We start from the raw sequence: 22313 nt of genomic DNA on the forward strand, positions 1-22313 counted from the left end.
GGGATGAGTTTGGGAAAAGAGCATTTTATACTAATCCATCAGCATGGCTATATCTTTCTGTTTGCACAGACTTCTCAATGCCTTCTGATATTATTATAAATACTTTGTTTTATTTATTTATTCCTAATATCTCCTTTTTTGCATGTATATATGTGTGTGTGTATGTACACACACACACACACACACACACACACACACACACACACCAGGTTTTCCCCATTTTAAACAATCTTTTTGTGAAAAAGCTAAGCTTTAAACCATGTCATTTAGTATCATATACTTTTTAGACAAAGATACAGGAGTAGGATATTAAACTTTTTAATTTAAAAAATACAAGCATGATTACATTAAAATATACATTACAAATCTATGCCAAAGTTGAACTCATTTTCTTTTCGTTGAGACCTGTTCTCAGTAGTCCAGCTGGCCTGAAACTCACAGGTGGGCCTCAAACATGAAGAAATCCTCCTGCCTCAGCCTTCCAAGTGCAGAGATTACAGGTGTGAAGCCACACAAACCTTTCAAAGTTTAACTTAGAAACAATCTGCTGGGTATTCAGTCCAGGAGAATGAAGCCGGAAGTTCAGGTTTTCACCCCAGTTGAGAGAGTGTGAGTTACTGGTATGCACACAGGGAGACCTCACTCCACTATTGCTAAATCTCTCAGGCTGTGGGATTTTTGTCTCTTGGCCTTATAGCCCGGGCGCAGGAACTCTATCTTTCTTTTCTTTGCTTCACTTTTATTTTTATGTTTCTTCAACTTTTTCTTGGCAGCGATATCAGGATTGGTCACAAACTTGAAGAGAAAGCAGAGATCTTTCATTACTTTTGCGGTACACATGAAAAGAATCCAAATCGAATGCTGAGATGTCATTAGTGACAATCCCTCTCCTCTCCAGCCCTCCTCCTGCCCCTGGGGAAGAGTAGCACACGTGTGCACAGCACTCCTAGCACTAATTATACCTGTGGCCCCGCCACAGCCACAGCAGCCGCCTCACTCACCTCCAGGGCCTTCCTCTTCTTCCGGAGCGCCCTCTTTTCACTAGCCTGCTTCTGCACAGAGGCAAAGGCCAAGGAGAAGCTCTCGAGTCCAACCAGCTTTCTGAGTAATTCTATGATTTCCTGGGATAGATTCTTCAGCAGAGGATCTTATTACAGGGAAAAAAGATGAGAGGCGGTCACACGTCAAAACATTTAAACTCTTGTGGCACCATGACTTAAATTACCATTCAACACAAATCTACTGGCCTCGGAGCTCCTGAGGCGGGGGTGCGGCACCTGTAGTGCCCACCTCAGGCAGAAGGCAACAGGAGAGCCAACTCTAGGGGCCCACCTCCCAGCAGGAAGCTGGATGCGAAGAACCTGGCAGCATTTGGGTTTCCTCTGCGAGCCCGCAGCTCTGCAGATGTGGAAGAGGTAAGACAAGATGTTTCTCTAGCCTCCAGGGCACAGGTCAGAGCCCAGCTGTCTTATAAAAAGCCCTTCTCTTTATAAAATGCAAATCAGCCACACAGTTGCTTATTCCTCAAATACCATGGGAATTAAGATGTATACCCAGTGCCTAACACACAGAATGAAACTTTCCAAACACCCTGGGCATTAAAGAATATCACTTCAAGACTAAGTGCAGTGAGCAAAAGATGAATGGGGCTGAACAGCTAAAAACAGCCTCCTCAGCTGGGTGGGGACAAGCACACGCCTTTAATCCCAGCACTCGGGAGGCAGAGGCAGGCGGATCTCTGTGAGTTCGAGGCCAGCCTGGTCTACACAAGTTCCAGGATAACCAGGTCTACAGAGAGAAACCCTGTCCTGAAAAACCAAAGCAACTCCACAGCAACAACAAACCCCAGCGTTTTCTAAGTGTGACTTACTAGAGCATCGGGAACATCAACCTCAGGACCAACTGCTAAGGGCTCATGAAATCACGGACTGTTTTCTTTCTATACTTAGTTACTTAAGCCACACATTAAAAAAAATTATGAGGTATTTGTGAATAAGCAAGATATGAAAGCCTGGGAATCTAATGCCAAATCTAACACAACTGCTCCATTTCCAACCTAACACCAAATCTGCTCCATTTTTTTTTTTGTTGTTGTTGAGATCCTCTCCCCACGTAGCCCAGGCAAACCCCAAACTCCCAATTCTGCCAGCACCTCCAGAGTGCTGGGATTACAGGTGTGCACAGCCTGTCCAACTCACTGTGAGGTTAGGAATACCGCAAACTTGCCCCGGGAGTAGAAGTAAAGCATTCTCTCTCTTTAGATAGCGTTTTACTGTGCAGTCGTGGCTGGCCTTGAAGTTATCAAGATCTACCTGCCTCATGCGGCACACCCAACACAAGGTTTGTTGACTAAACGGAAAATGAATGTTGTCTTCCTTGCACTCTAGGAGGGAAGGGGTCATGTGGCATTTAGGAGAGACGCCAGGGTCCCAGTGTGCACTCAGAAGACAGGGTTACCTTGCTCTGCATAGGTGCTGTTGAGTTCCCGGAACAGCGGGGCGATGATCACTGGGAGGTAGGGCTTTACCCGGTCCACCCCGAGGTCCACGGCCGCCGCACCGAGGAACTTAAAGATGCAGGTCCTCTGTAAGGAGAGACTGGTCACTGCAAACGCCTCTGCTCAACATCCACCATGCCAACAGTGTGCATGGGAAAAGCAAAGGTCTCGATTGTGAGACAGATGTTGATGCTGCTTTAGGTTCAAATTACAAAATAACGGGGACCCGGAAAGTCTTACCAATAACGTAAAAACATTCAATAAGAAACACCAAGCCCCAAAACCAACACCCCGAATCAAAACTCCCAAATAAACAAAACATCAGGCATTGTAACTTACTCCCATAATAAACCTAGCACTTGGGAGGCTGAGGCAGGAGGATTCCTACAAGTACAAGTTTCAGACCTGCCTAAGATATATAAAGCAAGCACCAGGCACATGAGTTATAGAACCTACGTCAGGAAACCCCGTCTCTAAACACTGGAAAACAAAACCCAAAAACCAAACCGGTGTCAAAAACCAAGAGCCTGCCATAGTGAGTGGCACACACCTCCGACTCTCCGGCATTTGGGAGGTAGAGGCAGACAGATCTTTGTTAATTCCAGGCCTGCCCGGCCTAGCAGAGCTCCAGGTCAGGCCGGGCTACACAGTGAGCTGCGACCCTGCCTCAGACAGCACCAGCAACAAAACAACCACCAAGCCTGAGTCGCCCTGCGGCACCTTTAAGGGGTTTCTCGGCGAGTAAGCAGCCTCCAGCTTAGCCGTCCGGGACAGCTTCTGGATCAGCCACAGCAGTGTGGCCGGCCTGCTGGGTTCTTCCTTCTCTTCTCTCTCAGATTCCATCTTCCCATCTGCACCAGCCTCGTCTCCTGCCGCCTCTCTGGCCAGAGCATCTTCCAAGTCTTTCAACTCTCCTCGCTTGTTCCCAGAATCGGGTTCCAGTAAATACAAGACTTTGGCTATGAACAGTAAGTTCTTAACAACCTTAAAGGGGGAGAGGGAGGAGGTTAGATTTTGAACAAGCAAGGCTTCTGGGCCCTAACCCAGCGTGCAGGAGACAGATGGTGGGCACCCAGCACCATGACACTGGCGGCGTTCCTTCAACTCCTAAGTTCCTCCATAAAGTATCCAGATCCATTCTCACGTAACCGTTAGCATCCGGCCCAGTTCTGTCTTTAGAGTCTCAGAAGCAGAAAACCTTTTCCCATGGAATAAGCACCGTCATTTATCTTGCACTAATTCTTTGAACCTAATTATGCAGAAATAATCTGAACTGATTAGCTGTTTTCTATCCATGTTGATTCACCTGTGGAAGATCTCTCTGAGGTGATATTTCTAGGAGGAAACCAGCTACTGTAAGTTACATTAATATAAAATATCACGAGTGGTCAACCAGAATCCAACAGTCTTTAGAATTCAATGCCGCCGGGCGGTGGTGGCGCACGCCTTTAATCCCAGCACTCGGGAGGCAGAGCCAGGTGGATCTCTGAGAGTTCGAGGCCAGCCTGGTTTACAGAGTGAGATCCAGGACAGGCACCAAAACTACACAGAGAAACCCTGTCTCGAAAAACCAAAACCAAATAAAACAACAACAAAACCCCAAAGAAGGTGAATAACAAATGTAAGCTGCCTTAGTCTGCTGGTGGAACCGTCTGTCGGCTGCTTCTCTTATACTGGAGACTACATACACTCACTCTTACCTGTTCTCCTAGGGACTCGTCTAAGAATTTGGAATGCAGCTGATGGCATGAGGCCAGAGAGATGCTCTTCATCTGTGAAAAGAAAGGGGCATCAGCAGGCAGACAGCACATCTGCTGGCCACACCCAACAGCTGGGTGTGGTGGCGCACATCTGCCATCAGGAACACACCAGGAGCCTGAGCGGGACGAGCCCTGCGAATCCGTGCTACACCGAGTTCCCGAAAAACGCTATGTCACACAGTGGGAGCATGTCTTAAACGCCTACTGATGACATACGCAAGTCATCAGCTGCTGCGTCTCCCACCCCAAGACAGCCACATAGACCAGAGGATGCATCTCACCCAGGTCAGAAGAGGGACAAGGTTAGAGACACTTCTCCTTACAGACACACGGGCAACAGCAACCAAACCCAAGCCAGGCACGGGGGAGTTTGTCGGCAGCAGTCAGTCTGCTGCCTTAATTTTAAATGCCCTTTTGGTCCTGTCCCAGTTAAAAATGTGCAGCTGGGTTCCGGAGGGTGCTGGGGATCAGTTCCCCTGTGGTTTTTCCTGTCGGGAAACAGTGTCCGGCTGGCCACCGGATACAGAGTAACCATTCCTTGACTCCTGCTGTTAGAGGGGTACATAAGCCCATGTTGGTAAGAATAAAGAGAGCTGCTTCCCTGAGGAACTGAAACTGGGTGTCTAGAGTGCTGTTTAACCTTGGCGTCCCTCGCCAGATTTCTTGCTCCAGTTGCGCGGGCTGAGGCAGGAGTTCAAGTCCTAGGACTTGGGAGGCCGAGGCAGAAGGATCCCAATACATTTCAGATCAGCTGGATTTTAGTCTAGCCAGGGCTACATAGTGAGACTCCGTCTTAAACAAACAAACAAACAAACAACAACAACAACAACAGAAGCAAACGGTACCTTTTGGTCAAGGTCGCTTGTTAGGAACCTGACTGCTACAGGCTCCGTGGGTTTCTTTTTGCTTTTCCATTTTTGAACGAGCTCTTCTGGTTGGCAAGATGCAAAGAGCAATCCAAAAATCTGGGCTGCTGTGAGCCACACCCAGCTGTGCGGATGTCTGAGGTGAGAGTGTACGTGACCTGAAAGAGCAGAATGCATTCTCAGATTCCCTGAGGTAGACGCCGTGAGTGCAGGCAGCCAGGGAGCCTCTCTGTGTGCCTGGACCGAGGAACCAGAGAGGAAAACAACCGTCCGCTCTCCAGGCCACAGGAGCCAGGGAAAGTGAGGTAGAAAGACACAGGAAACAATTATAAACTAACGGTCTGGTAGACACTGAGGAAATAACGAAATGCCCACAGTTCCCTATGAGCTGGTGCCACCTGAGCCAGTTCAGAACCCAGTGAGGTAAGATGCTGTGAAGGACACGTTTTTTAAGGTCAGCAGTGTAAACACGTACACAGGCACCAGCTTAATCCTAATGGTGGTGACTTGGTGGTCGGAATGGATCGTTTCCTTACTGACTTCTTTCTACAAAGTGTGCGCTATGGTCACCAGGCGAGGAGAGAGAGAGATGCTCGGGGGAGGCTGCTGTCACCTCACCCAGAACTCAGGCTTCAGCAAGAGCACACAAGGTCGCTCTCCATGCCCACACGTGGCAGGTAAAGTGACAGGTCTGATGTGACTGTCACTGAACCACAGCATTCCACGTAAAAACCCACGGACTGACTACTCTAAACTCACACGTTAAGTTACTTTTATTTCAGCCCCCCCATCTTATTATCCCCCCTCCCTCTACTTCTTTTTATCAATAAGGCCCCCACAGATAGTTCTTATCTGTAAGTCACATCTTAGAATTCCTTTTTTTTTTGAGCTGAGGATCGAACCCAGGGCCTTTAGCAAGCGCTCTACCACTGAGCTAAATCCCCAACCCATAAGTCACATCGTAACAGAGCCCTGGGGAGACAGGGAGGAAAGGGGAGGAAGAAGGAAGGGAGAGCTGGTGAAGGGGGTGTGGGTGCCAAGCAAATCATCACGCAGCAGCCGGACTTCTGTAACGTCTGCCTTCGCAAAAATTTACCCCCAATTAATACCCTTTGTTTCGTAAATGAAATGTATTAGTGATGAAAACACCCCCCCCCCCAAACATTGCAGTGTAATGATCTGATGGGGTCCTTCATGTTTTTTTCTTACAGACTTTAAAAAAAATAACGTTTATTTTCTGTAGTGTTCCTATTCAAATTTCAAGCATTTTCAATAATTCTATCACAGCTACTTTGTCATTAAATAAAATACTTACTCCAGATTTTATTCAGCGTCTCGGAGGGCTTGGTAAAGCGAATGATGTTACATTCCTTGATGAGCTTACTGATCAGTGTGAGAAAAGCAAAGAGCAGGCGATCTGCAGCCTTTTCTTCCGTCTCCTCTATGATCTAAACACAAGGTGAATGCATGCATGGTTTAACGTCATGACCTGGAAGCGCCCAACGAACGTGTCTTTCCAGCACGCATGTCTCCACCAGGCTTCCCACCCAGAGCAACAGTGATTACCCTGACTCTCTACCACGATGCCAGTGCAAACCACCCCTCGGCTGTGATATCCAAAAATGTTTTTGGATACCACCAACCGTACCATGTGAGGTAAGACGCCTTAGCTGAGTCTCTGATCTTCACATACCATGGAAGATAACTTACTTTAGAGACAGCATCTCACTGCACATCACCACAGCAGGCTGCCCTTGCCTGTGTTGGCGGTGCTGGGGCTCGGGCATGCTGGGTAAGCACTCTATCACTGAAATAGTCCCTTAAGCCCTAGGCCCCTTTAAAAAGCTCCAGCTGCACTGAGCGCTCGTTTTCGCTAATAAAAACTGCATTTCAGCACTAGCTATACCGATCTGACCCGAGTGTCCTCATAAACATTCCCCAGTTTTAGGGCCCAGCAATTTACTTACATCTTTAAAGTTTTCAGGATCAATCTCCTTTTCAATCACAGGAAGAAGAGTTCCAAGCCTTCTCTCAAAATCAACTCCTTCACTTTCCACAAATAAGCCACAGGTCAGGGCAGCCAGCTGCCTGTTTAATCGCTACGAAAACAAAGCACACCACGCCGCAGAATGACGGAAAGGCCGGCGCGCACGCAGCCCCGCTTTACCCGTGTTTACCTGGGAGGGAGTGTGTGTGGACGGCAGGAAACCAGAGAAGGGAGAAGAGGTGAGGGAGAGGGGCAGGAGGGAATGAAGCGTCGGAGGAGAGCAAGGGGAGCTGTGGGGTGGGAGGTTCGCCTCAGCTGGGGGCCAGAGGGGGCACCGAGCCGAGTCCCTCCGGATGACATTGTGTTTTTCAAAAAAGAGAAGAACTAAGTGAAGTCACAGCTGAACTCAATACCAGATGGGCCAGCGGTGACGGTGACAGGATCAAGTGGGGAGGGTAATGAAAAGTGCGCCCGGAAGCCGACGAATGAAGTGGAAGCAGAAGCGTTGCTGGGTGCTGTGCTTGGTCAGCATTAATAACATCTGCGCACAGCTGGGTCTCCTGTTAGGTTCTGTAGCGTCTCATGTCTGAGACTTTAGGAGCATACCGTCTACAGAACCACTCACCAGGGCTGGCTGGGATATGCTGTTTCACCAGTCTGTCTATCTAGTGGGTGCTCTGATGATATACACTATGTGCCAAAGCTAGGATGCGCCCCTGAACCCGGGGCAGGGGCGACACCCACCTTTTTTGCTCTGAACCAGGAGGTGACCAGATCAAACAGCCAGTCCTTCTTCTCAAGGCTGACCTTGCTGAGCAGGGACTTGATGGCCATGGACGCCATCTTCTTGCACATGGCAGAGTCATCGTTGACCATCATCAGGCAAAGGGGGATGAAGAACATGCCGCAGTGGTCATGGAGCAGTCCCTAGGGGAAAGCAGGCGCCGGTGAGAAGAGCCAGGACGGAACTGCAGTGGGTGTGTAAAGGCGCAGAGGCAGGGGTGCCGGGGCCCTGGGTAAGCAGTACCTGAGGGAAGGTGTCAAAGAGATAGGCAATCATTTCCAAGGTGGACTCTCTTCCAGTCTCATGTTCGTAACTAGGGCGAGAATGATAGGTAGACTCAGTATCCTGTGACTGTTGTTAAATGAAAACACCAGTCTGTCAACTCATTTCTTAAAACACTGGGCCTGCCATTCTCCCAATGTCAGTGGACCACCGGGAGCAGCAGCACAGCACCCTCGAGGAACCGCCACTACGCTCAGGCCATCTTTTCAAGACGGCCACCACATCCAAGGCAAAGATGAAGCCAGCCCTCTGTGGCTATAGTCATGGTTGCGCTTACTTGAGTTGAGCGAGCATGAATTCCAAGTTTGGTCTCAATTTCTCACCGAGGGGATAGTCAAGAATGTATTTCAGAAAAACCTAGAAGAAAACACGCAGCTGATTATATGGATCCTGTCTGTGCAGGTGGGAAATGTGGCCCCTTCCCACCCCTCCCTGGTTTCCTTATGAGGCAGGAGACTGAGGCAGGCTCACTGGGTAAACACTACCATTGAGCCATGTCTCCAGGATCCTGCCTGCTGAGGTGCTTTCTGGGACTCACAGCAGGGTAAACTTTCCCCAGGGGAAGAAGTCAGGCTTTCCCATCGACTCCAGACTGATCTGTCTACTGACCTAGATCTGTGCCCCTTTCGGCAGCCATGGCACTCACTGATGCCAGGCTCCATGGAAGGTCCTGCCTGTCACCACGTGGTTAAGCTCCAAACCCAAGCCTGCATATCCAGAGCTTCTCTGACAGGTGCGTGGTGACTGAGACGGTTCAACCTCCCATCTTCCCTTGGATGTAATGAGCTAATACCGGGAATGGTAGAGACTGCACCTACCAAACACCACCTACGTGCCCAGCACCGTCAACCCTTGTCATTCTTCACTTCCTTGGGCAGCAGGTGATATAACAAAGCGACGGCACAGAGAGACTAAGTAGTTTACTGGTCCAGACATGAAACTGTTTTTAAACACTTATCCATTTAGTGTGTGTGTGCTTGCTCACGCATGGAGGGAGGAGGCTAACTTGTGGGAGTTCTCGCCTTCCACCACGTGGGTCCCAGGGATCAAACTCAGTCATCAGGGCTGGCGGCAAGTGCTCTACCTTGCTGAGCCTGCCAGCCTGCTAGACTTCATCTTTAAACCACTAGAACAGAGCCTTAGTTGAATACATGGTGAGAATGAAGGCATGGCCTTAAACTTTCAGAGCCTGCTTTTTCCTAATGCCAAAAGGGAGATCCTACGTGCCCACACCAGGCTGTGTAGACTGTGTAAGTGGTTGAGCTGAGTAAATAATGTGCTGTGCACAGCTCACTTTGGAATTCCTGTGTACTCCTTATCACAGCAAAAAAGGGCAGACCACAGGCTAAACTGAAGATCAGAGATCATGTACGTCAAGTCCTGACTCCTGGTAAGAGTCACAAGAAAGGGATCTTAGGCTTTGTACACAGTAATCCCAAAGAGGACTGTACACAGCACACTATTAACTCAACCACTTAACAGCTGGTCCTTGCCGTGGGATGTTCTGTATGTTAAATGTGTTGCTCTGATTGGTTGATAAGTAAAACACTGATTGGCCAGTAGCCAGGCAGGAAGTATAGGCGGGACAAGGAGAGAGGAGAATTCTGGGAAGTGGAAGGCTGAGTCAGGAGAAGCTGCCAGCCACTGCCATAACAAAGTGAGATATAAGGTACCAGTAAGCCACGAGCCACGTGGCAACTTATAGATTAATAGAAATGGGAGTTTAATAGAATTAATAGAATTTGGGAGCTGGAGAGATGGCTCAGAGGTTAAGAACACTGACTGCTCTTCCAGAGGTCCTGAGTTCAATTCCCAGCAACCACATGGTGGCTCACAACCATCTGTAATGAGATCTGGCGCCCTCTTCTGGCCTGCAGGGACACATGCAGGCAGAATACTGTACACATAATAAATAAATAAATCTTAAAAAAAAAAGGGTTAATTTGATATATAAGAACTAGATAACAAGAAGCCTGCTGTGGCCATACAGTTTGTAAGCAATATAAGTCTCTGTATGTTTACTTGGGTCTGAGTGGCTGTGGGACTGGCCGGTGAGAGAGATTTGTCCTGACCATGGGCCAGGTAGGACTGGAGAAAACTCCAGCTACAGGTCCTCATCCTGTGGTCAAGCATCTTTTGTTCCTAGGGACTTGCTTTCTCTCCTCCACCTTGGCCTCTGGCAGCAGCCTAAACCATCCCTGTGCAAAACCGCAACTCTGACGTCCATCTCTTAGGTATGGTGTGTAGTTCTAAGATTAGAGATGGACAGATGTATTAGCAAATATGATCCTGTCACTCCTCTACCTAAGGATTACAATGACTGCCTACTGTTCTTAGAACAAAGCCCTACATTAAAAATTATATATATTTATGGCAGCCAGTGCCTTTACCCACTGAGCCCAAGGCCCTCCATCTTTAACCAGACCACAGGTTCTGCCTAGCCACGAGTGCTTTGCTCCGAAGTCAGCTCAGCTCAGATCAGCCCGAAGGTTACTTTCTGAAGGCATCTACTGCTCCTTCACCTGAAGATTAAGCCTACTTTTCTTCAGATTTCGGTTTACACGGCAATCCTCAGGAAGGCCTTCCTGACCTTCTGCCCTGGAAGCTTGAACTCAGAACACAGCAACAACATCACACAAAGCAGTCTTCAGAATCCAGTCAGAGGTGACCTCTCTAGCTGGAAAAGCCAAAGCTGGCAGGTGGGGCCCAGCCTGTACTGCAGTAAGAAGCTCTCTCCACGCACCTGTCTGCACTGTACCCTGGCAGGTTCATTTTGTGCAGAAATTGCCAACTTGGATACTTTCCGCATGATATCATCAATTTCTGGGACCAATAATTTCCTTGATAAAATAGCCTGAAATATAAGGGGGAAAGACATATAAATTTCATCCACAGATGATCTAAGTAGGCATGACATTAAAGAGTCACAGGCAGTTTTTAAACAGTGAAAATAACCAAAAAAAAAAAGTATGTACTTTTATTTTACCACATAAATCGTGGTAAATTCATCCAAATTAAGCACAACAATGAAAGACCCTCCAACATGATAACCTGGAGCAAGGCATCTGTCCAGGACTCCCCAGGCTTAGGTAAGCATGTATGTACATATGTGCATACGTATGTATGCATACACGCAATGCTAGGGATCGAACCCAGGGCCTTTCCTAATCTAGGTAAGTGTTTCAACACTGAGACAAATCCCCAGCCCCTCTGGGAAGATCATCACAGACCTCATGTTTCAGTACTATATTATATTAGGGCTGCAGAGATGGCTCAGAGGTTAAGAGCACTGGCTATTCTCCCAGAGGTCCTGAGTTCAGTTCCCAGCACCCACATGTCGGCTCACAATGGGATCCAATGTCCTCTTGTGGAGTGCAGACATACACACAAAGTAGCCATATACAGAAACAATTCCTTTTAGAAAATACTCTATTAGCTTGTATCTGACTATCAAAATCATAATAACCTTTATTAATTACTTAATTTCAGAAGTTAAAGTAGTACGCTCCATATGATTCTAAGGATCTGATGTGTATACATAAACATCCAAAACCAACATCTGGCAACATCATACCTTGAGAAGACCAAATGCGGTGGCTTGTCTTGTGGTATCATAAATGTCTTCCTCGGCATATGCCAGGAGAACCTGAAGTTGTTTCTCAGTTATCTTATAGGACTTGACCTTCTTGACAACGATGGTCACACACTGTAAGTCACAACAGTGAATCAGCAGCAGCCACCCCAACGAGAGGGTCAAATGAAATGAAAAGATCTTAACAACAACCCAGGAAACCAATCTGACCAAAGGTGGATGTGGATCCCGGTCCTGGCTTTCTCTCTCAGGGTAACTGTTTCTTCTCACCTTGAAACAATTCACTACCAGGTGGAAGTTCTGGCCCCGGGCAGCCCCCAGTCTTGCGTAGTTCTTCAGCAAGAGGAAAAGGTGCTTCGTCAGCTGCCCTGCTTTCGTTTCTATGGAGGGCAGAGGGAACCGCAAGACCCAGATCAGGCACTGCAAAGCCCCTGTGATGACCTGAGAAAACAGAAGCAGAGCTATGACCCAGGACGGGGCGGGGAGGTGAGGAAGCAATGGACAGTGTTGGGGCAACTGTGGGAGAACTACCACAGACTAGAGTTTCTCACTTCTTAAAGAAAAAGGTTTTGTAGATTTATTTCTGTTCCGTGTATACGTGAAGCGCATCAGACCCTCTAGAGCTAGAGTTACAGCTGGCTGTGAGCCATGTGGGTGCAGGGATGGGACCTGGGTCCTCTGGAAGAGCAGTGCTCTTAACTGCTGAGCCATCTCTCCAGTCCAAAGTCATTTATTTCTTGCTGCAGAAGAAATGACTCCCTGTCACAGCAAGTGAAGGCGGATCATGAGTAAAACAAAGGTGCTCACTTACCAAGTTCTTAAGGATTTGGATAGACGGGACAATTTTAGGACTTTTGTTAATTTAAAATAGCTTCCTGTTTTCTAGAACGACATTTCAATGTAGCCCATCTTTGCTAACTTTGTTTTCTATATACAAAGCACTCCACTGGGTATCATTAAAGCTGCCACAAACACTACCACCTTTTTCGAAGGCTTATGTGTGGTAATTTTGATCTCACTGTGACACTCAGAGACTGTTAATAAAGTTACCTTTATTAATCAGGGGGCGAGGCTAGCGACTAGCTGACCAGAACTGGCCATAGAGATGCCAGCAATTTGGATAGAGAAGATGCACAGGGAGGAAGGGGGCGGAGGTGGGGTGGGGGAATGTGAGTTTGGGCTTCCTTTTTGGTTTTGGCCAAAGACTCTTGCTGGGCCTCTGGCCAAAAATCAAGGCCAACTGGTTGCTTTTTGACTTCTCTGATCTAGGTTTTCACCCTCACATCTGACTTCGAGTCTTTGTTGGTAAATAGAAGGATAGAGACTTAGTTTAAACCTACATAATCAGGCAGCGGCAGAGCTGTGGCTGTGGGACCAGAAGGCCTTCCAGGCTATGGCCAGAGTGGCTAGTGGGCACTAACTGCGGGGCCGTGGGGTTGCAGACATAATTAAAATATCCGTAGATTCATGTGCAGCCGCTAAGCTGCCAGAAAAACATCAGACCTAGGATCAAATCCAGGGCCCTTCACATGCTAGGTAAATGTTTGGCCACTGATCTACATTCCCAGTACATTACTGGGCATGATAAATACAAAGATAGCCAGGCATGGTAGTGAAAGCCTGTAATCCCAGCCCTTGGGAGGCTGAGGCAGGGAGATCTTGAGTTTGTGGCCAACCTGGGCTACACAGTTAAAGAGTCTGTTTTAAAAAGCTGCAAATAAACAGGCATATAACCTCTGTTAAGAAGAGACAACTGGCTCAAAGCCAGCTGAAGAACAAGTTCCATGTCGTACAGTTAAGTGCAGGAAGAGCGAGTGCCGGTGCTCTGTGAATACAGACGGATCCCCAAGTTCCCAGCTCAGATAGCTCCGCAATACCCGCACACTCCCTCCAGCACAGTGCACCCTTACTGGGCTGGATTATGAGAGAGAAGGAGCCTGGGCACTGTGTGGGGGCGGTGGTGGTGCTCGCCTTTAATCCCAGCACTTAGGAGGTAGAAGCAGACAGATTTCTATGAGTTTGAGGCCAGTCTGGTTTACCGAGCGAGTTCCAGGAGAGGCTACAAAGCCACACAGAGACACCCTGTCCCAAAAAACCAAAAACAAGCCTGGCCATCTGGAAGTCCTGGGCTTAAATCTGAGCTTTTGAAATGATTGCCTGTGTGACTCTGAAGATGTGGAGGCTCTGGAGTCTGGCAGACAGAGGTTCAGCATCTGGATCACGAGCAGTTGCCAGCTGCAGCTTCCTCATTATGATCTGCCTTGGGCTGGAGGAGAACTCAGTGGTACGGCCCTTGTCTAGTGTGCAGAGACCTAGGGTCATTACAACAGAAACCCGGGAGCTAGGGATAGAGTCTGCTGCTCCTCAGAGGACCCAAGTTTGGTTCCTAGAACCTGCACCAAAGAGCTCACAGCTTTATCTCGAGTGTTTCAGGGGATTCAATGCCCTCTTCTGAGTACTTTGAGCATTCACATGCATATATGCAGACATATATACAATATAAATACAACTAAGATAAATCTTTAAAAAGAAAAAAAATCTGCCTCAGGAATTTGGAGGGTCGGAGGTGAAGTCATAAAGATAATGGCAATAGTGACCATGATGAAGATGGAGATCACTGGCCTGGTGGCACCACTGAAGGTGTTTTGAGAATCAACGAGATAACCTACCTACATGGACTTTCCAAGATGTGAAGGGCTATCCAAACAAAGGGACTTCGTGTGTGCTGCGGCTTTTGTGTGCATGTTGGGACCCAAACTCAGGTCCTCATGCTCACACACCATCAACTCTTCTTACTGAGTCTTCTTCCTGGCCCCAGTGGTTATTTTCAATGAGGTGGACAGTGATGGTTGTACCAAAAATCCCTTCATAAATTTGGTCATCTCAGAGGCGACAGCTCCTGAGGTAAGTTCCAGTATTCCACACAGTGCGGCCCTTGTGAAGGAAGGGATGATCCAGCACGGACCAGTACTCACCTTCACATCCCTGGCACCCAGGCAGTTTATGAGCACCGACACAAAAGGGTCCAACATTTCCAGCACATGCTCATTCGAAGATTGGAACTTGGAAGTCTTTAGACTCAGATGCAGCAGCTAAAAGGGTTGAAGAAGATATTTTACATTATTTCCCATTATGCCAGGCGGGTGAGGTAAAGGGAGTGACCTGCAAAGATGAATGCGACATTTCAAGATGCTCCTATTCAGAATAATACAAGAAAATGAAGGAACCTAAGAAGTGAGTCTCAGAAAGTCAAGTGTGTGGGAACTCAGCCTGCAGCTGACATGCTATTCACAAATGAGCGCTCAGCATCTCCTGGGATTCCAGGCACTGGCCCGGTGCACAGGGCACAGCAATGACCAGGACAGCCCTGGTCCCTGTCCTGAGGGCTCTCAGAGACGCAAAGAGAGTGAGGTGACTTTAGAACTGAAGGGAAGCTAGGCTCACTGCAATGGAGGTTGGGATGGCACAGTAGGAGCCTGCAGCCTTGCAGCCCAAAAGGACCAGGAAGACTGTGAGCCACAGGAACTAAAACCATCAGATCTTAAGAAAAAAAGACAGTGGAACTCTAGTAAGCAGAAGAGTCAGAATAGTAGTGGAGTCAACTGTATCATCGAGGAAGGGCCAAGAGCGGTGGTGCACGCCTGTTACCCAGCGCTTAGGAGGCAGAGGCACGTGGGTCGCTCAAAGTCTCAGGCCAGCCAGGGACGCCTGGTATCGGAAGTAGGTAGAGACAAACAGTCCCTTAACAAATGCACCCCCAACACTTCTGTAATGACTTCACGGCGCAGCATTTCTACGGAGGCGGGAGGCTCCCGAGGTTCTGCAGATGACGTAACAGGAAACAGGGCGTAAGGAAAGAAAGGCTCACCCGAAGCCCAGACTCGATGAAGATGTGCATGTTGGTTTTCTTGCTCACCACAGCCTTTGGCCCACCTCGAACTGGAGTTGGGGGGAGCAGAAGGCAGCTCTGGGGTGGCAGCCGCTCGTCAGGTGCAGGGGCTGCTGGCTTTCTGTCAATCACAATGGAAGAGAAAGAGCACTGTCATGTGCTTAAGGACGTCACCGTGTCCTGTGCAGACCTGAGCGGCACTGGGAGGCCCGGCTGCTCTAGCATGGTCTTCTCCCGTCCTGCAGATGACGGAGGGCTGCCTGGAGCTATGGCAACCCCTAGCAACGGAGGCCAGACTAAAGAACGGACTGAATGGAGACAGACACCAGAAGGACACTTGCGGTTGCAATCTGAAAACAAATGCTAAGGTCTCTTCAGAACACAGAGCAAAATCCAAAGGATGTGCATGCGGTATTTTCAGATCACTTAAGTTTCACAACTGTTTTTATCAGAATAACAGGAACACATTTCAAATCTATCCCTTCATTCAGTAAATATTTAAGATAAGCTGGCACCAGAGAACGGTATGAAAATGACCGACTGCAGTCTTTCAAGCTAACTCACAAAGAGAAAAATAACCTTTCAAAACTTTTTTATTTTTATATTTTTTATTTTCTGAGACAGGGCCTTGGCTGTCCTGGTACTCACTATGTGTGTAGCCCAGGCTGGCCTTGAATTCAGAGATCCCCTGCCTCTGCTTCCTGAGTGCTGGGGTAAAGACATGCACAACTAACTACACACGACAAAAGACAGTCTCAGGTTGAAAGGGTCACTTGGAAGGGTCTCGGCCCGAACAGCACAGAGCTAGGAAGAATCCTGCTATCTAACCTGGGCCGGCATCCAACTCAATTCTCCTGCCTCTGCCTCCCGAGTACTAGGATTACAGGCACCCAGTGACGGGCTTAGCTAACTTTTGGTTTTACATTACATCCGATTATTAATGCACTTAAGAGACAACGACCGAGGACTTGCTGGAGAAAAGCACAGGACACATGTTTATCTTAAGGTCCCCCTAATAACTTACTTTTCCTTTTCTCGGAGCAGTGGCAGATTTTCACTGACCAAACCATAACTGAGCAGTAGAAGAGATTCTGCAGTCATGTCTGGATTCACAATTAATCCTGCTATAATTCGGCGTAAGGTTTCGTGAACTTTCCGGGCAAGTTTTAAACTCGTGGTGTTTTGTAGGATCTAAATTAGCAAAGAGAACAGCACACAGATGAACACAGCCACACTTTCATTTGCTGTAATGGCTCTTACACAGACTTGCTTCCTAGTGTGTTCTTTTTCTAATTAACCAATGTATGTACTGCATCTTCAAATAGCTAAAACACATACAGAAAAGTTAGGCACAACCTTGTGAACCGAAGTCTCCAAAAGAAAACAGTCTCTACAAGGGTGACTGAGCAACTAAATCCCCAGTGACTGTGGAGAGCCGGAATGCTGCAGGCCCAGAAACAAATGATCTCAGGCTATCTCTAGCCCACAAATGGTCATTCACTGTGTACCTCTGTGTTTGACCTCCCATCTTTGTGGATATCTAGTAAACCCTTTGGGGAATGTAGGATAGACCTCCAGCTTCCACCAAGACAAGGGCTACTACAGAGACTCTTGCTTTACTGTAACTGACCTACCCAATATTTCCACAGTGTATTTCACTCATTCATTCATTTTTGTTTTTTTAAGACAGGCTTTCTCTCTGTAGTCCTGGCTGTCCTGGAACTCACTCTGTAAACCAGGCTGGCCTTGAACTCACAGAGATCCACTTGCCTCTGCCTCCTGAGTGCCGGGATTAAAGGCGTACACCACCACCGCCTAGCCTATTCGACAACGCACTTTTAAAATGCCTTCATTTATTTCTTTGTTTCTTCTGTTAGTATAAAAACTTCATAAATCTGTTACCATTTTGGAACATGGTATTTGGGGTGATATGAATTCATGGTCACTCATATTTGGCTTCAAAATAATAAAAAGCATAAAAATCTCGTACTCCCTTTGAGGGGAGAGCTGTGTTTTCCCGACAGTCTCAGCTCTAGAGACAGTTACTGTGACTGGATTCTGTACTTCTGATTTTTTCCATTCCTGCGACCTCTTCCTGTTGGTGAGGCTCAGGGCACAAAGCTGTAGGTATCATCTGCCAAGTGCACTGATAGGGGTGACTGGTAGGCATGTGTGTGCGCGCTCACTTGTGCATTCACACATACACTCACTCACTCACTCACTCACTCACTCACTCACTCACTCACACTCATATCCCACACCCACCTATCAATAAAATGCATAGTTGCTATTTAAAAGGAACCATGTGAATTAAGGACTTCGATGGTCAGGCTTTAGGACAAACTGAAAGGAACTTGGGATCATCAACCTAAGCCAAAGACTCAGCACTTCACTGTGTGAGACCCTTCCCATCTCAAAACAGACCCAACATTCTTAGGTCCGTGCACTCTAGTGACAGCGTGACCTCCCACCAAGACATCGGGGACTAAAAGTAACCTGTCATTCCACGCAGCACGTGTTGCTCTAGTTTTACTGCCCAGTGCTGTAATAAAGTGATCACTGACATCACTGAGTGGCTGTCACTGAAATGGGCATGGAAAACAAGAAACTGGGTAACTTAAGAGTCCCTGTTCTCTAGCAGCAAAAACAAAACAAAACAGCAGAAAGCATGTGACCTTTGGATTAGAGTGGTCTACAACTAAATCCTGAGTTTTTGTAACCACGTTCCTTCCTTCCTCTCAAGCCTGAATTTCTTAACCACTCAGCCAACCACTCGGCCATCTCCCCAGGCCCATGCTTAGAACACTTAATAGGAGCATTCTTCTGCTCGTCAGTATGGGAGTTGTCTTACCTCCAATGACAGAGCTGTAAAATGCACTTACACTCCAACTCTTCCTGACTTTCCTGTCACACTTTGTCTCTGTCAGAGACCGTGACTGGCTGGTCATAGCACCTAAGTCAAGGCTGCCACCCAGGTCCATTAGGGACTTGTCTGTTTAGCACAAAAGGCAACCCTGGGTGACCACAGTGTTTCCCCATAAGACTTTCAGGAGCTCAGAGACAGAACGTTGGGTATTCCTGGATCTCACTCAAGTCCTTACCTCTTTTAACGGAAGAATAAGTTTTGTAACCTGATCTTTTCCGACAAACTTGCCCAGGATTTCATAAGAATCGTAACTCTTGCTCCTTCGCGCCTCCATGACTTTGGACAGAATCTGCTTTACTTCCTTTTCTTCAGCAAGGGCACCAAACAATTCATGGTTAAAAATCTTTGAAAGAAAAAAGGACAAATGGTAGAGACGAGCACTCAGCAAGGCATGCCCAACCAGCAGTCCGTGACGGGCATCACAGGACCCAGTCCAAGTCAGACTGGGCTGGAATGAAAGGAGAGGAAGAAGCTCTGTTAGATCTCCCACATTTTCAACGCACTTTAGAAACCAGTCCAGCAACACAAGGAACAACACAGAGCAACACGCCGAGATCCATAAAGCCTCATATCTGCCACTTAACAACTGAAGTGAATATGAATTTTGAAAATGAGCTCAAAAATTAGAGCCCACATTCTAAAAATAAGCAAACAAAAGGTGTGTCAAGTTCATTATACTCCTAATCCTGCCTCCCAAATCATTTAAATTATTTATTTTGAAAAGCTAAGTATTTCTTCATTATTATAAAGTTCTGATTGAACATACTTTTAGCTTTTTCAACAAATCCAAGTTATTCCTTTAACCAAGATTATTGGACATAACTGGAAATTTTTGTTCAAAAATTTCAATTTTGTTTCAAAAGCTGTTGACATGCAATGCCAACCCTCTTTTGAAAAATAAGGTTAAACTAACTTTGAGACACTAGCAACAACAGAATGTCATGGCAACGAAGTCGCAGCTTTTCTAACATCTGCTGTGCGCTCGTGTGTGTGTGTGTGTGTGTGTGTGTGTGTGTGTGTGTGTGTGTGCATGTGTGCTGAGGTTTAAACTTAGAGAGGTCTTCTACACACAAAGAACCCACCTCCACTGAGTGGAACCTGACATTCTACTTTCACTTTTATAGTCTATTTTTATTTCTTATTTGTGAACTGTTAAAATGATCATCGCCCACTTAGGGAAAGCAGAATTGTATTCCGTGAATCTTACCTCAGTCATTATTGGTAGACAAGAGTCTAAATCCCCAACTTGCAGCTTGCTGCTGAGGCCTTGCAGCAATGTGTAAACGGTGAACGTGAGCACATGGACCTAAGATGAGATACACAGTTAGAATGCAAACGGCTAAGAGCCCTCCCTACACACGAGGGTGCTGTCCACAACGCAAGATTCCGTGTGTTAGTTACTGCCCAGAGCAGCGTTGAGACCTGCTACCACATGTCACCATTTAAGGTCCTTTGCCAGAAGCATGGCTTGTACAAAATACAGTGTGTTCAGAATCCAATGGTATGCTTAGGTACTATGATGATTTATGAAGGAAAGGCACTCAGACACACGTAAACTGCTGAGAAACACACCACAGTCTTTCAAGTAGCCAGGGAAAAAAAGACGTGTTACTTGGAAGGGAACCAACAGAACAGCTCACCACAAAGGGTGTCCAATGCTTTTTGTCAAGGTAGAAGTCCGTATTCAGGAGTGATGGCCCTTTCAGGAAGGAAGGTGAGATAAAGGCCTCCCAGAAGGAGGGAAGTGAGACCCCACTGCCTCCAGCCCCACATTCACTAGATGTGATTACTAGAGAAGTTCTTCAGACTGAAGGGAATATCAGCAGACACACCCAAAGAAGAAAGAGGCAATGGTAACTCCCCTGGGCAGGACTACTTTCTACCTTGGACTATTGAAGTTACAACATTACCCTATGAAGTTCCCGCTCCTCAAACACAGAAGCAACCACAATACATCGGGGGGAGGGGGGGAGCACCCACACAGCAGTGAGTCTCCACATTTCACTTGGAGTAGTAAAATACTGACCTTCATACACCGTTCAAACATATATGCTGACGAAAAAAGCCGCATAACGAAGCAAGACTGGGATTGTACTTAGAGTATATTCCTTACACATCAGTAAGTTAAGACATGCAAGGAACTTTAAATGAGTATTTGAACACGCTGTAAGGCTCCCTAAACTTGACCCGAGGGTCCTGGTAGATGCAGGTTCCACGGGCAAGTGCAGGCGGGCTCTAGTTTGCTGTCCAGGCCACACTTGGAGCTGTGGCAGGTTAGACCACCATGCAACTACTCATGTTTCATTTCCTGGTAGCCTTACTAATTGTATTTATGCCAAGTTTACATCAAACATATACATATCTTCTTTTTTATTCACTCAGTTGGCAACGCCTTCAAATAAACATGAACAAAATTTTATGAAGATCTACAGACTATGAAACAATGTTAAACAATGTGAAAGAAAGAAGACCATGTAACCTAGCCTATGAGGAAAGTAAAGTAAGACGGCAGGTCTTTTGGCCTGATGGATACTGATGAGAAACTGGTTTTGCTGTTATTTGAGATAGGGCCTCATGGAGCTGGAGCTGCCTTTGACTTGCTGGCGCTCTTTTCTCAACCTCCCAATGCTGGGAAGAGAGACATGAGTCCCCAAGCTTGGCTGTGACTGGAAACGTGAATGTTGCCGACTGCTTGCTCAGTCAGCTTCACTGAAGACAGACACACAGTACTACGACTCCTGTGCGATCAAACCCTGGCTCACCTGGTACCCACGGACAAGGGTCGTCTGTAATTCTTTGAGAACATACTGCAGAAAGTGCACACCCAGATCTTCGATTATTTTGGTGAGAGTACTGCGTGCAATATCTCGGATTTCCTGTGCTCTGTTCTTGAGGAGGACACACACCTTCAGCAAAACACTAGAAAAAGCACAGTTGAAAAATAATCAAGAGGCAGAAACATAAAAACACGCCCGTCTGTTTGTCTCTCACTTATGCACAACCCGAATTCCCAGTCAGGAGGCAAAGGAGCAAGTCCTGAGTTCCTCTGAACTCCTCTCATGTCTTACGACATACCTGGGCAGATTTGCCTCCATCACCTCCCGTGGGAGGGACCGCATCAGCTTCACCATGGCAAAAGCCAGGGGGACTCGGACCACTTCCTCCTCATTCACGACCTTTGACTTGACCAGCTTGTGCTCTTCTTCCCTTTTGGTCTGCAAGAAAAGTTTAGGGGAAATTCAAACACTAAGGACCGCAAAGGCCTGCCAACACTGTATCCTGCACCTGACTGTCTCCTTTTCCCCAGACTTGATTATGGCCAGTGACTGAACCCCAGGTCTTGGGGTTTGCTACAGTGAACTTTCTTGAACCCTAACTTTACATTTGAAAGACAATTATTCTATTTTAAGCCTATTGCTAGTTTATGTGTGTGCACATGTGTACCCAATGGGAGGTCAGAGGTGGGAGTCTGATGTCCTGCTCTATCGTTCCACCGTATTCCTTTGAGACAGTCTCACACTGAAGCTGGAGCGAGGCGGACAGCCAGCAGACCTCAGCCACCCACCCTCCCCACAGCACTGGGTAATGGCATGTGGTACAGCCATCCCCAGGTGTTGAGGCGGAGGCCAGGGGAACCGAGCTCAGCTCTTCATGCACACCAAGTGCTCTTACTCTGCTTGTCTCTGTTGAAGCTAGTTAACTCTGCTGCTATGATGCAAAACAATGGCTG

At 47.3% G+C, this 22313-nt stretch overlaps 1 protein-coding gene across 1 annotated transcript in view; it reads right to left on the reverse strand.

The window, feature by feature from the left end:
* Nucleotides 1-302: 302 nt before the first annotated feature.
* The window catches only part of Utp20 (UTP20 small subunit processome component), an 85599-nt gene continuing 63588 nt past the window's right edge, over nucleotides 303-22313 (reverse strand). The window contains exons 42-62 of the mRNA XM_006979834.4: nucleotides 21659-21798; nucleotides 21346-21502; nucleotides 19791-19889; nucleotides 18759-18926; nucleotides 16682-16848; nucleotides 15637-15778; nucleotides 14744-14860; nucleotides 12039-12209; nucleotides 11751-11882; nucleotides 10920-11030; nucleotides 8454-8533; nucleotides 8138-8207; nucleotides 7855-8037; nucleotides 7091-7222; nucleotides 6439-6571; nucleotides 5103-5281; nucleotides 4198-4269; nucleotides 3218-3481; nucleotides 2458-2584; nucleotides 1002-1147; nucleotides 303-795 (exon numbers count right to left, since the gene is read on the reverse strand). Coding sequence (XP_006979896.1) covers nucleotides 640-795; nucleotides 1002-1147; nucleotides 2458-2584; nucleotides 3218-3481; nucleotides 4198-4269; nucleotides 5103-5281; nucleotides 6439-6571; nucleotides 7091-7222; nucleotides 7855-8037; nucleotides 8138-8207; nucleotides 8454-8533; nucleotides 10920-11030; nucleotides 11751-11882; nucleotides 12039-12209; nucleotides 14744-14860; nucleotides 15637-15778; nucleotides 16682-16848; nucleotides 18759-18926; nucleotides 19791-19889; nucleotides 21346-21502; nucleotides 21659-21798 — 2946 coding nt within the window. The 3' untranslated portion in view covers nucleotides 303-639. The remainder of the gene's footprint in view (nucleotides 796-1001; nucleotides 1148-2457; nucleotides 2585-3217; nucleotides 3482-4197; nucleotides 4270-5102; nucleotides 5282-6438; nucleotides 6572-7090; nucleotides 7223-7854; nucleotides 8038-8137; nucleotides 8208-8453; nucleotides 8534-10919; nucleotides 11031-11750; nucleotides 11883-12038; nucleotides 12210-14743; nucleotides 14861-15636; nucleotides 15779-16681; nucleotides 16849-18758; nucleotides 18927-19790; nucleotides 19890-21345; nucleotides 21503-21658; nucleotides 21799-22313) is intronic.

The sequence above is a fragment of the Peromyscus maniculatus genome, chromosome 18 (genome assembly GCF_049852395.1).
Source record: "Peromyscus maniculatus bairdii isolate BWxNUB_F1_BW_parent chromosome 18, HU_Pman_BW_mat_3.1, whole genome shotgun sequence".
NCBI classification, from domain to species: Eukaryota; Metazoa; Chordata; class Mammalia; order Rodentia; family Cricetidae; genus Peromyscus; species Peromyscus maniculatus.